The sequence below is a fragment of the Cynara cardunculus genome (genome assembly GCF_001531365.2).
Source record: "Cynara cardunculus var. scolymus isolate 2C chromosome LG 6, CcrdV1, whole genome shotgun sequence".
Classification (NCBI taxonomy): domain Eukaryota; kingdom Viridiplantae; phylum Streptophyta; class Magnoliopsida; order Asterales; family Asteraceae; genus Cynara; species Cynara cardunculus.
In genome coordinates this window covers 16,559,610-16,570,974 of record NC_037533.1, presented here as the reverse complement: position 1 = coordinate 16,570,974, position 11,365 = coordinate 16,559,610, and the positions used below count along the sequence as shown (strand labels likewise).

At 34.9% G+C, this 11,365-nt stretch overlaps 1 protein-coding gene across 1 annotated transcript; it reads left to right on the top strand.

Moving 5' to 3' along the window:
• The first annotated feature begins 1,618 nt into the window (after window positions 1-1,618).
• Window positions 1,619-10,141, top strand: LOC112514530 (CCR4-NOT transcription complex subunit 9). Its single transcript, XM_025121050.1, has 9 exons — window positions 1,619-1,746; window positions 2,296-2,367; window positions 3,267-3,356; window positions 4,069-4,111; window positions 5,459-5,565; window positions 6,155-6,250; window positions 7,633-7,823; window positions 7,904-7,973; window positions 9,863-10,141. Exons 1-9 carry the CDS (start codon window positions 1,669-1,671, stop codon window positions 9,968-9,970), a joined length of 855 nt encoding a protein of 284 aa, XP_024976818.1. The 5' UTR covers window positions 1,619-1,668; the 3' UTR covers window positions 9,971-10,141.
• The last annotated feature ends 1,224 nt before the right edge of the window (window positions 10,142-11,365 follow it).

Here is an 11,365-nt window from a genome sequence, read left to right as displayed (position 1 = left end):
TTTAAGAGTTTAAGAGTTTAAGAGTTTAAGAGTTTTAGCCAAATGCATTATAAGATAGTATAGATATTTTGTCATACAGTAATTACGGTTAGCCAACATAAGTACAATTGACAAAATTAATTAAGAGACAGTCTTGAACCGTTAAGAGGTGAATTTTTGTTTGGTATTTTTTTTGTCTCTTAATGGTTCCATTAAGAGGCAGTCTTGAGTATCCCTTGACCATTCAGCGCCCTGTTTTGCACATTGAACAATTATCAAATAATTATATTTCATTTTGCACTATATTATAAGAGTATCTCAATCATCTTATATCAAATCATTCAGCAAATGACAAACAATTGCTTAGTAAAAAACAAAAAATTATTTGATAAACGTTGATAGTTTGTATTGTTTCTAATTATAATAAAATCATGTGCGAGTTTATCCAACAAATTACATATAAATTATATTTCAAATTAACAGTATTATCAGATTATGTCATTATTTTATAAGGGATTGTTTGTTTACCTCTTAATAGTTCCATTAAGAGGCAACATCTGAATCGTTAAGAGGTGAATCTTGTTTGACAAAATAAAAGTTTGTCTCTTAATGGTTCTAAAACAATCTGAATGATTTTGTATCTTGGATCTCCCTTAACCATTAAGAGCCCTAATTTCATTGTACACAATTACCAAACAATTATATTTCATTTTGCACTATATCATGAGAGCCTCTTAATTTAATAAAAAACAATTGAATTAAAATCTCAAATAATTATATTATTTTGTGTAAACTATGTTTTTCGTTCTTGTAGTTTGTGGAAAATTGCTATTTTTGTCAACATGCTTTCAAAATTATGGTTTTCCTCCTTATGGTTTATAATTCACGAGCAAGGTTCAAAAGGAAAATAAAAATTTAAAGATAAAATAAAAACAGAGGAACACCCTGATAACTATTAATCTGTACTGTATGTACACATATATACAAGTAATTGAAGATGTCTTATGCTTTTTATGCACATGTGCATATTTATGTACACATGCATATCGTATTGATGAATAGTTACAAGAGTTTTCGTCAGCTTTTCCTTTTTCATGAATTTCCTCCAAACTTGACCATATAATCCATTATCTGTTTTTGTTCATACAGTGTATAATTCATTGTTGTTTTTGTTTCTATAATTTAAAATTTATTGATGTTTTGTTTTTCATACTTAACAGTAAAACCATAGACAGACTCGGTCCCATGAATGAAAACATCAACGAATGAACCATAAGGATGGTATTCGATTGATTTGACCTTGAGTTCAAAAGGTCAAAAGTGCCTGGAGGTCCCAGGTTCGAATCCAAGGAGGAATAAATATCTCATTGTGGTCACAAATAATGAAATGCGGTGACTCCGAGCTACCAACAAAGCGGGTTATTGTCTTGGGATTAGTCGGCTCGTATAACGGGTTGGATTTCCAGATTAATAAAAAAAACATTAATGAATTATAAAATATAAGGACTAAAACTGTAATTTTTAAAACATAGAAACTAAAATCGTAATTTTTAACAAACTATAGGAAGTAAGAATGTAACTTATTTTCAATTTTTTTAAGAGTATATATCAAAGGAGACCCGTTTCCCTACCCATTTCCGTTTGGGTTCACAAACGCCGTCGGGGGGAAATCGGAATAACGATCGGAAAATGCAGTCCGCCGAGCAGTTAGTACTCGATCTCAGCAGTCCTGATCTTCGCGAAAATGCGCTACTTGAGCTTTCCAAGGTATGTGTACTCACTGAACTTCCGTTTTGGTGGATATGTTGGTCGTTTTATTCGCTCTTTTTAGGAATTAATTCGCGATGGAACCTAAGATTATGTGGATTTCTGAAGTTACGAGTTTGAAATTCGTGTTGAATTTGATGATTTTGAGGTGTGTGAACGTGAATTTGATCAATTGTGGTATTCAGTTAGGGAATTGTGTACGCCAACGAGGGCATAAGCTGTTAACATAACTTTCGTTTTATTGAGAGAATCATATACAAAATCGACATCTGACCTTGTTTGTGCCTCTCTTTAATTGGAATAAATATCAAACAACTGGATGTTATTAACCAGCTTTACCAATTCGCCTGTTATATACTGTAATGGTCGTCAAAGAATTGGTCTTTACTACTATAGATGTGAATCTGCCTTCTGTTTTACTTTTTGGAACTATAAATTATTTCTTGATTTCGCTTCTTCTATGTGGGATTCTTTTTGGACATTTGGTACTATTGCTGCACTCATTCTGGTATGCCTAAACGACTTTTTGTGCCTCTGTTTCTTCTTCAGAAGAGAGAACTGTTTCAGGATTTGGCTCCACTATTGTGGAACTCCTTTGGTACCATTGCAGCTCTGTTACAGGTCTGCTCTACTACTGATAAGATACTTCACTTTTTCTTCATATGTGCAGTATAGATCTTTTATGGATTTTCAGTGTGTCCGTCTCACAATAATTCTCAAAGTTTGTGTCTTTTCCTTTGATCTGCAAGACTCATCTTCACACACAATAAGTAGTTGTGGCCTATTCTATTTAATCTCCAACAAAGAAACCGACATATATAGCATTATCTAAGACACTACAGGAAATAATTGAATAATATAAAGGAAGGCGAATGTAATGGAATTTGGAACATAATTGCAAGAATATTGCATTCGAGGACATTAACTTATTTCTCATTCTTTTGCTTGTGTTATTGGGTGTTGGACCAGGCTTTATTGAGCTTATTCGAGGACATTAACTGATTCCTCTTTCTTTTGCTTGTGTTATTGGGTGTTGGGCCAGGTTTTATTGAGTCTTGAGCTTACTTGGGCACTTGTATCTTTTATGGTGTTAAGGATGAACTGGCTAGAATTTCGCACTTACAGTTGAAGTCTCCATACCATGATTGTCTGTTCAATATTTCTATGTTGTTCCGGATTTATTGATATCTCTATCTCACCAAAATCTTATTGAGTAGAAAGATTCAGCTTGGCTTCTTTCATATAATTAATTCTGTTCTATTTTTGTTCTATTCCATGTCTATTTTATTTGTCCATCATTTCTTTATGTCCTTATAGATGGGAAATGTTTAGTTTCCATTAGTGACAAAAGCATACAGATTCCTGGGATATGCAGTTGGCTAAAGCTCTATTGCCATAAAACATGGATTCACTATTCTTGTACTCTTGTGCCTTTCGCTTTGATGATTTACAGAATTCATAAAATGCAGTATTCTGTCATGTTTAATAACATAACTGATGCCAAGTCTTGCATTTTACAGGAGATAGTTTCAATATACCCCTTTCTCTCACCACCCAACTTGACTCCAGCTCAATCAAACAGAGTCTGCAATGCACTTGCGCTTCTTCAGGTGCACCTTTTAGTATCTGTACCTTTTTTTGTTGCATTTTCAGGCTTCCGAATCTTGATTCTCTTGGTTGAATACTAATTGCTATGGTTCGTAGTTTTGTTCATAGATAATGGTGAAAACCATGTTTAAAGTAAGATCCTGTATCACCATTCAGCATTACAACTATAATCATAGCTTATGTAATCTAGTGATTTGTTCTCTTTCATCTAGCATCAAGTACACATAGTTTCCTTATGTATTGACTTATATTATTCAAGTTTAGTTAACAGCAGGTACTTAGTATACTTAGTCTTTCATCCTCATAAATTTGTTTCCTATCAGCTTCTCTCATTGCTGTTTACCAAGATTTGCATTTATAATGTCATGGATCAATGAAAAGGCCATTTTCATGGAAGATTGGGACATATGATATAACAAATGAAAATTTAAGTTTGTTGCAGTTGGTGGGAATGTATGATTTTTTTAGAACATCATTCCAGGTGATTTTGTCAAAGCCACTTTTTAGCTGTTCTAAAATTGCAATTTTCAGTTAGACATATGGAAATGCAATTAGAACACTCAATATTTGTGGTCATTTGGTTTAGTAACATTCACATCTGCTTTTGGCTCAATGTCCTGGATAGTTAGAACTTGGTTTAGAGTTTTGTCTTCTCTTAGTTTGATGATTATTGACTGATGCAATCATGTTTTTTCTCTTTCCTTATTTTTTCAGTGTGTGGCTTCCCATCCAGACACAAGAATGCTGTTCTTGAATGGTAACTTCTTAGTTTTATGTCTGTGGTGTTGCTTTGCATCTCTTTCAAGTCATGAAATCAACAAATCACCTTGCTTTCCAATAGTCTTATGGTTGTTGTGCACTTGTGTTTCTTTGCATCTCTCTCGAGTCATGAGATCCAACAAATCCCCATGATCTCCGATAAAGTTTGTGTTTAAAAAAGTATTACCAGATTCTCTTGTATCCCCAGGAACCAGAATGAACTTGTGCATACTCTTTGGGTTGCCTTCACTAACCAATCCAAATAATAGGCAAACCAGTGGCAAATAGTGTATAACTAAATCACAAGAAAGAAGTGTTTTTTATGATGGTTGAGAAGGATACATGCATGAGGGGATGAAAGTGTGTGAGAAATGATATATCCTTTCATACTTATCTTTTAATATGTTACAATATAATTAAATTGGAAATAAGTCATCTTCTACTATTTCATTGCTAACCAAACATGTTATATCCTTCTCTTTTCTTATCTTTATCGCCTGAAAATCTTATGAAATGCAAGTCAATAAGAACGAAATTAGCAACATAATAAAGTATAGCTTCCTCTTCTTCTTTCATCCACAAAATATTACCACCGTATTTTGTTACCTCTATTTTAAATTCTAGCAGTCAATACTCCCACTCTATAGAATAGAATCAAAACTGGATCCTAATTTAGTGTAATATCATATTTCTATTAAGATGAACTAGCTTGATAAGATTTCTAACATTTATGAAGGTAGCCATAACCCATATTTAGATGTATTTGTGTACTGCACTTAAGTATTTAATATACCGCATACCAAAATAACATACGGAATGAGCCACAAAACCATGCTAACGACTATCTGTACCAGTTTAGCACACCCACACCCACGCCCATACCTCAAACCAACCATTTATCGAGTTCGGTAACATCATTCAGACATGAATAGAATCACAGATGATACCTATTCAAGTGAAGTATTCTGTAAAGTATATCACATGCACACACTTGTTTCAATTCGACTCCTAGAGAAGATCAGTGTCAACATATTCCTTGCTCATTCCTGGAATGTCAACAAGAAAATGAGCTGCTTTACAAGGGTGAGAGATCTCCATCAATTCCATAAATAGTTAACTGAACATTTTGTTTCAGCAAAAAATAAAAACAAAACAAGAGAAGGAAAAATAAAGAAAATAAAATTGGTAAATTTTGTTTGCCAGCATAGAAAATATGCTTTCAAGTTGATTCCAGATCAAATTATTACTTCTATTATTACTTGCCCATCCTTGTAACTTTTTGAAGTGCATCAAGTTTTCCGCAAGATAATTGACAATTTTTCAACAAATTTGTTCATTTCTGCAGCTCATATTCCTCTATATTTATACCCTTTCCTCAACACTACGAGCAAATCAAGGCCATTTGAGTATCTGAGGCTTACTAGTTTAGGTGTCATTGGTGCCCTGGTGAAGGTACTTCATTTTTTCTTACTATTACTCTCTCTTTTTCATATACCTTTCATTTCCAGCTTTTCAGATGTTCATAATTTCTCCCTTTTGTCACAACTTAACAAGCCGGGGGTCTTCATGGAAACAACCGCTCTACCCTTTGGTGGGTAGAGGTGAGGTCTGTGTACATCTTACCGTCCCTTGACCCCACCTCCAAGTGGGATATTAAGAGTTCGTTAGGTTTGTTTTTCTTTTTCTTTTTGAGTAATGCAAGACAATTTTTTTCCTGGAGCGATATGGAAGGATGACGTTCCATAATTGGGAACTGATATCTTTGACATACAATATGACCTTCATATTTTTAAGTGGGCTGCAACTGTTTATTTGACATTGAGCATTTGGGCAGGTTTTAATCTAGTTTTTGTTGTGCATTTATCTTATTAGTTGAGATGAAGTATTTCGACACGGAACTTCATTATTTTACGAGTGAACTTTGATTTTCGTCCCTGATCCTTAAAAACTGCTCTTGTTTGCAACTCGTTGCTTATTTTCATCCTTAAAGCCTGTTATGTTAAGGGTAATTTGGTCTTTTTACGCTTCTTTTATTTAACAGGTCGATGACACAGAAGTTATCAGCTTTCTGCTTTCGACAGAAATAATCCCCCTGTGCCTGCGCACAATGGAAATGGGAAGCGAATTGTCAAAAACAGTTGAGTTTTAGCTTTTCTCTTCTTTCTTATGCCGAACTATTGCTTTGTAATGTCCAATACAGATCTTTCCTTTTTATCGTCATCTGGCATCAATTTTTTAATTTAGTACGGTAAGATCCCACATTGATTTGGGAGGGGAACTAAGGTTACCTTATAAGGGTTTGGATACCTTCTCTACTAGACGCGTTTTAAAACCATGAGTCCAGGTGTGTGGACAAGGTGAACAATATCTGGTGTGGTTAGATTGGGATGCTACAATCTGGGGAACGGGACTGGTTTGCCAGCGAGGACGTTTACCAAACACTTACCCAGTAAACACTTACCGGTAAAATTCAACACAATCACTTATTGGGTAAGATTTTAGTTCACCAAAAAGGCATCGTATGCAACAATTTACTCGGTAAGTGCTAACTGTAGTAAGTCGTCGCCATCACTTACCAGGTAAGACTCTTGGTCCTTGCCTCGCTCTAACCGGGTAAGATTCTTGGTCCTTACCATATACATCCAGTAAGTTAATGTGACTTGGCAAGTGCTTACCTAGGTAAGCGTTTGGTAAACGGCCCCTAAGATTGTTTTATAAGGGATTGGATACCTTCTCTACCGGACGCATTTTAACACCGTGAGTCCAGGTGTGTGGATTAAGCGGACAATATCTAGTAAGGTTAGCCTGGGATGTTACAAGTACATTTCAGTTCTCTCTTATTGTCTTCCATTTTTTGCCATTGCGTGGGCTCATCCATTCTGCAGGTTCTTACAAAAGTTTATTGTATGAAGAGTTATTGCAATCCCTAGAGTTTCCCTTTTTTCTTTTGAGAAGATTTTGTGTGATCATTAGGAGAAAATTAATTTGACTCCCCGTGTTTTTTTTAAAAGAAGAAACTTTGTCGGGGTTGGTGATGTTTGCATAGAGTCGGATCATGAGGAATTTTCATTTTCGTGAAAAGGTGAGAACAAGTGAAGATACTTTTATATTGTATGAATGTTACTTTTCTTGTGTGAATGTTGTAACTTTCACACAATATAAGGGTATCTTCATGGTTCTCACAACAAATCTTTACACAACTATACGAATTCCGTCGTTTTTTCTCACGTTCTCATGAAAAGGGGTTGTTCTCATTGGAACCCAACCCCGTATGTATACTTGCGCTCATGGCAATGTGTGAGTGGGGTTGTGGCTCCAATATTTTTGGTCTTCATGGAAACAGCCGCTCTACTTTTTGGGGTAGAGGTCAGATTTGCATACATCTTACACTCCTAGACCGGTAGACCCCACCTTCAGATGGGATATATTGGGATAATTTGGTTTATAAATTCTGACATGAAAATTTGTGGAGCTGTTGTCCGCTTTGTGGAAATCTGATGAAAGGTTGAATGATCCCAGGTTGCGACATTTATAGTTCAGAAGATCTTGTTGGATGATGTGGGGTTGGACTACATATGCACGACAGCTGAACGGTTCTTTGCAGTTGGTAGGGTTTTGGGAAATATGGTTGCCGCACTTGCTGAACAACCCTCTTCCCGCCTCTTGAAGCACATCATCCGCTGCTACCTTCGCTTATCCGATAATCCAAGGTTAGTCAACTTAGTCAACCACGTTACCAACATCAACTATAAAAGCTAATGTTTACATATATATGATGTAAAACTTGCAGGGCATGTGATGCTTTGAGGAGTTGTCTTCCAGATATGCTACGGGATGCTACTTTTAGCAGTTGCCTTCGTGTAAGCATTCTGCATTTATATATATATATATATATATATATATATTATATTTCAGTAATTGGAAGATGCAAGTAATAGCGAGACATGATAGAATAAACATTTGTTGTCCCCTGTTTGGTGCCCATTAGACTAGGATATATATATATATATAGAGAGAGAGAGAGAGAGAGAGAGATAGAGGAGCGATCAAATACAAACCGTGCAAACCACCCTCATCCGTCGATTTCGTTGTTTAATCTTATGAAATTTTTTCATGAAATTGTTTAATCTTGTGAAATTGTTTCATATAATACTTTTTTTTGATGAAGTTGTTTCATATATGGTTATGAAATTGTTTCATATAATACTTAATGAAATTGTTTTATGTATTTCTCTAAAATTAAAATAATGAAGATGATAATATCCATGATTAACACCCTCTATAACAAAAATGATCAATCAACCTCTCATAATTACAAAAAAATGAACAAAATGAAAAATTATGATCGGTTGAATGAGGTTTGTACGGTTTGTACAAATAACGTGATTTGCAAACTAAACCTCCTCTCTCTCTCTCTCTTTATATATATATATATATATATATATATATTATATTTCAGTAATTGGAAGATGCAAGTAATAGTGAGACATGATAGAATAAAAATTTGTTGTCCCCATTAGACTAGGACATGACGGGATTTTGTCCTTACTGAAATAGGTGGAAAAAGATTATGGTAAAATTACTAAAAACTCCGTGTCAATTTAAAACCCTAAAACCTTCCACTGTTTTTTCACCTGCTTTCCTCGTCCAATCTTGTCATGTCCTATCCAGTCCCATCTTGTCCAATTTTGTTCTTAATGAATCTGGGTTTACATTTTGTTATGCGTGAAATGACGGAACAAAATTTTGTTGTCCCACGACATTAGACTAGGACAAGAAGGGATTGGGTTTTTTTGTCCCACCAAAATAGGTGGAATATTGGTAAGTTACTAAACTGCTCATCATTAAAACCCTGTAGCCTTGTTCAGTTTAGGGGTGCTCAAAACCGGCCAACCCCACCCAAAAAAAAACTCAACTCGAGGTAACCCGTCACATAGTTGATACAAAATTAGGCCAAACCGCATCTATGGGGTTGGAATTGGTTTGGGGTCATTTGAACCCAACCCAATCCAACCCGATGCACCCGATTTCTTCTTATATTGTGGATTTAATATGATTGTTAAGTCCTTGATTAAATATATTTACATTGGACCAATCCGCAATTAGCTATATTCAAAATTGCACTACAATTTCAACCGTAATTTTACTTTCTTATTTGCATGAACTTTCAACCTTCTTTTTTGAGTTTGTTAAGTTTTTTTATATGTTCTCATTTTAATTTTACTTCTTTTAAACACAAATGCTTAGCTAGATTGTAAAATGGTGTATCAAAGTTTCAACCTGACCAACCCAACCCGCACATTTTGGGTTGGGTTGGATTGTAATTGTTCAAACTTCAAGCATTGGGTTGGGTTGTTCAAATGCTTTCAACCTGGCCAATTCTTTGACCTGCCTACCTCACTTTGGGGCTGTTTGATTGGTTTTCCGTCAAGTCCTCTACAGATAAAGATGTCTATGCGCATTAATCTGTCTGTATAGATTGAGAAAGATTTTGTCTGGAAGGGTTTTTTGATTGATGGAACAAACATGTTTTTTAATTGGGAGGGGCAGGCTTGGAAAAAACTTGGTTTTCTGCATAAAGCTCCCCTCTAGAAGCTTACTGAATAAGACACTTTCTATAACATTAAGCCACTACCAAAAAGTCGTATATAGCTAACTGAATAAGCTATGAGTCTCATTAAGCACCCAAATTATCTTGTCCAGTCCTGTCCAATCCAGTCTGGTTCTGAACGAATGTGGGTTTGTACAGGAGGATCCAACAACGAGAAGGTGGCTTCAACAACTGGTTCATAACGTTCAAGGGCCTCGCGTCGGTCTTCAGGGAGGTGGAGGATTTGATCACATGTTGGTGAACTGAAACAAAGTTTGGTGTTGTTATGATTTAGAGACTTGGGGAAAAAGCTGTTTTGAAAACTTAAAATAGCAGTTTGTTTATATTTCTAGCTATCATATTCTTCATCATGTGTATATCAAAAACTAAACTGCTTTATTATTGAATTTATCAAGGGATTTTGGTTTATGATTGTGTAATCCAAAAGGGCAAAGGAACAATAGTTTTATGATTGTGGTAACTAAGGCGGCGCTTGTTTTTTTAAGAGGTGCTGAAATCTGAAGTCTGATTTCACTTCTGACTTCTTATAAGAGGTGGTTTTGGAGTCTGAAATCTGGATCAGTAAGATTATTTGTTTTTACGTCTAAAGTCTGAAATTTGAACGGTTAAACCAGTGCGAAAATATAAATAATAAATAGTTTTTTTTACAAAAGTATAAAAGATGAATAGTTTTTGCTGATAAATCTCTTCCAGCCCTGAAAATATGAACCATATGATAGAAGACGATAGTTATTGATGTTAAAAGAATCAATTGAACCAACAAAAAAGGTTCTTATAAGAATCACCATTGTGGAGTTCTTGATGAGTTCTTAATTTGATGAGGTTGACTTGAGGTGGCAATAAAATGTGCAAAAAATTTATTGTAAGAACCTCCATTGTAGATGCTCTAAATCCTTAGTGTGGTATTTCAATATCAGGGTTTTTTTTTTTTAAAACCAGACATAGAAGGGGAAAAAATTAAAAATGGAACTTTACGCAAAAAATATGACTTTACGTAGAAAATCTATTTTTTGCGTAAAGCTTTTTGTGTGAACTCCCATTTTTTGTGTATACTTCTTTTTTTAACTTATTTTTCTTTTCTTTTGACCTGAAAATAAAATTTTCACATAAATTCTTGTTCTACATAAAGTTTTTTTCATAAACTCCTTTTTTAACTTATTTGTATTTTTTCTTTGATCTGAAAATAAACTTTATACAGAACGTAAAGTTTTTTTTTTGTGAACTTCAGTTATTTGAGGAAATGGGTTTCTAACATGGCTAAAAAATAAGTCGTTTTATAAAATGGCTATTTACGTAAGTTTTTGCCAGAACCTCGGTCATTTTCCCCTTACCACGCACCAAACACACTAAACATGCATTAAACACCTATAATCTTGTTTGGTCCAACACGATGGATGGCCTCGATACTATCTTGATTAGGTGGAGGTTCAAACGAGAATGCCTCCATTTTACAAGAACACGAGAACACCTTTATTTTACAAGAACACCTTTATCACATGTGATAATACACGTGAGGGGATCTGGTGGTATGCGTAAGACGTGTTCTACGACTTAGGCCACGCCAAAGGTTGTCTACGTCTATGATTTAGCATCACATGTGATGGTCTTGATGGATTATAGTAGCATATCAACTACACATTT

Excerpts from the sequence above, each read along its gene's own strand:
- LOC112514530 (XM_025121050.1), top strand. The coding sequence starts at position 1,669 with ATGCAGTCCGCCGAGCAGTTAGTACTCGATCTCAGCAGTCCTGATCTT. Across the intron at positions 1,747-2,295 it reads CGCTACTTGAGCTTTCCAAG|AAGAGAGAACTGTTTCAGGA; the intron begins GTATGTGTACTC and ends TTTCTTCTTCAG. Across the intron at positions 2,368-3,266 it reads CCATTGCAGCTCTGTTACAG|GAGATAGTTTCAATATACCC; the intron begins GTCTGCTCTACT and ends TGCATTTTACAG.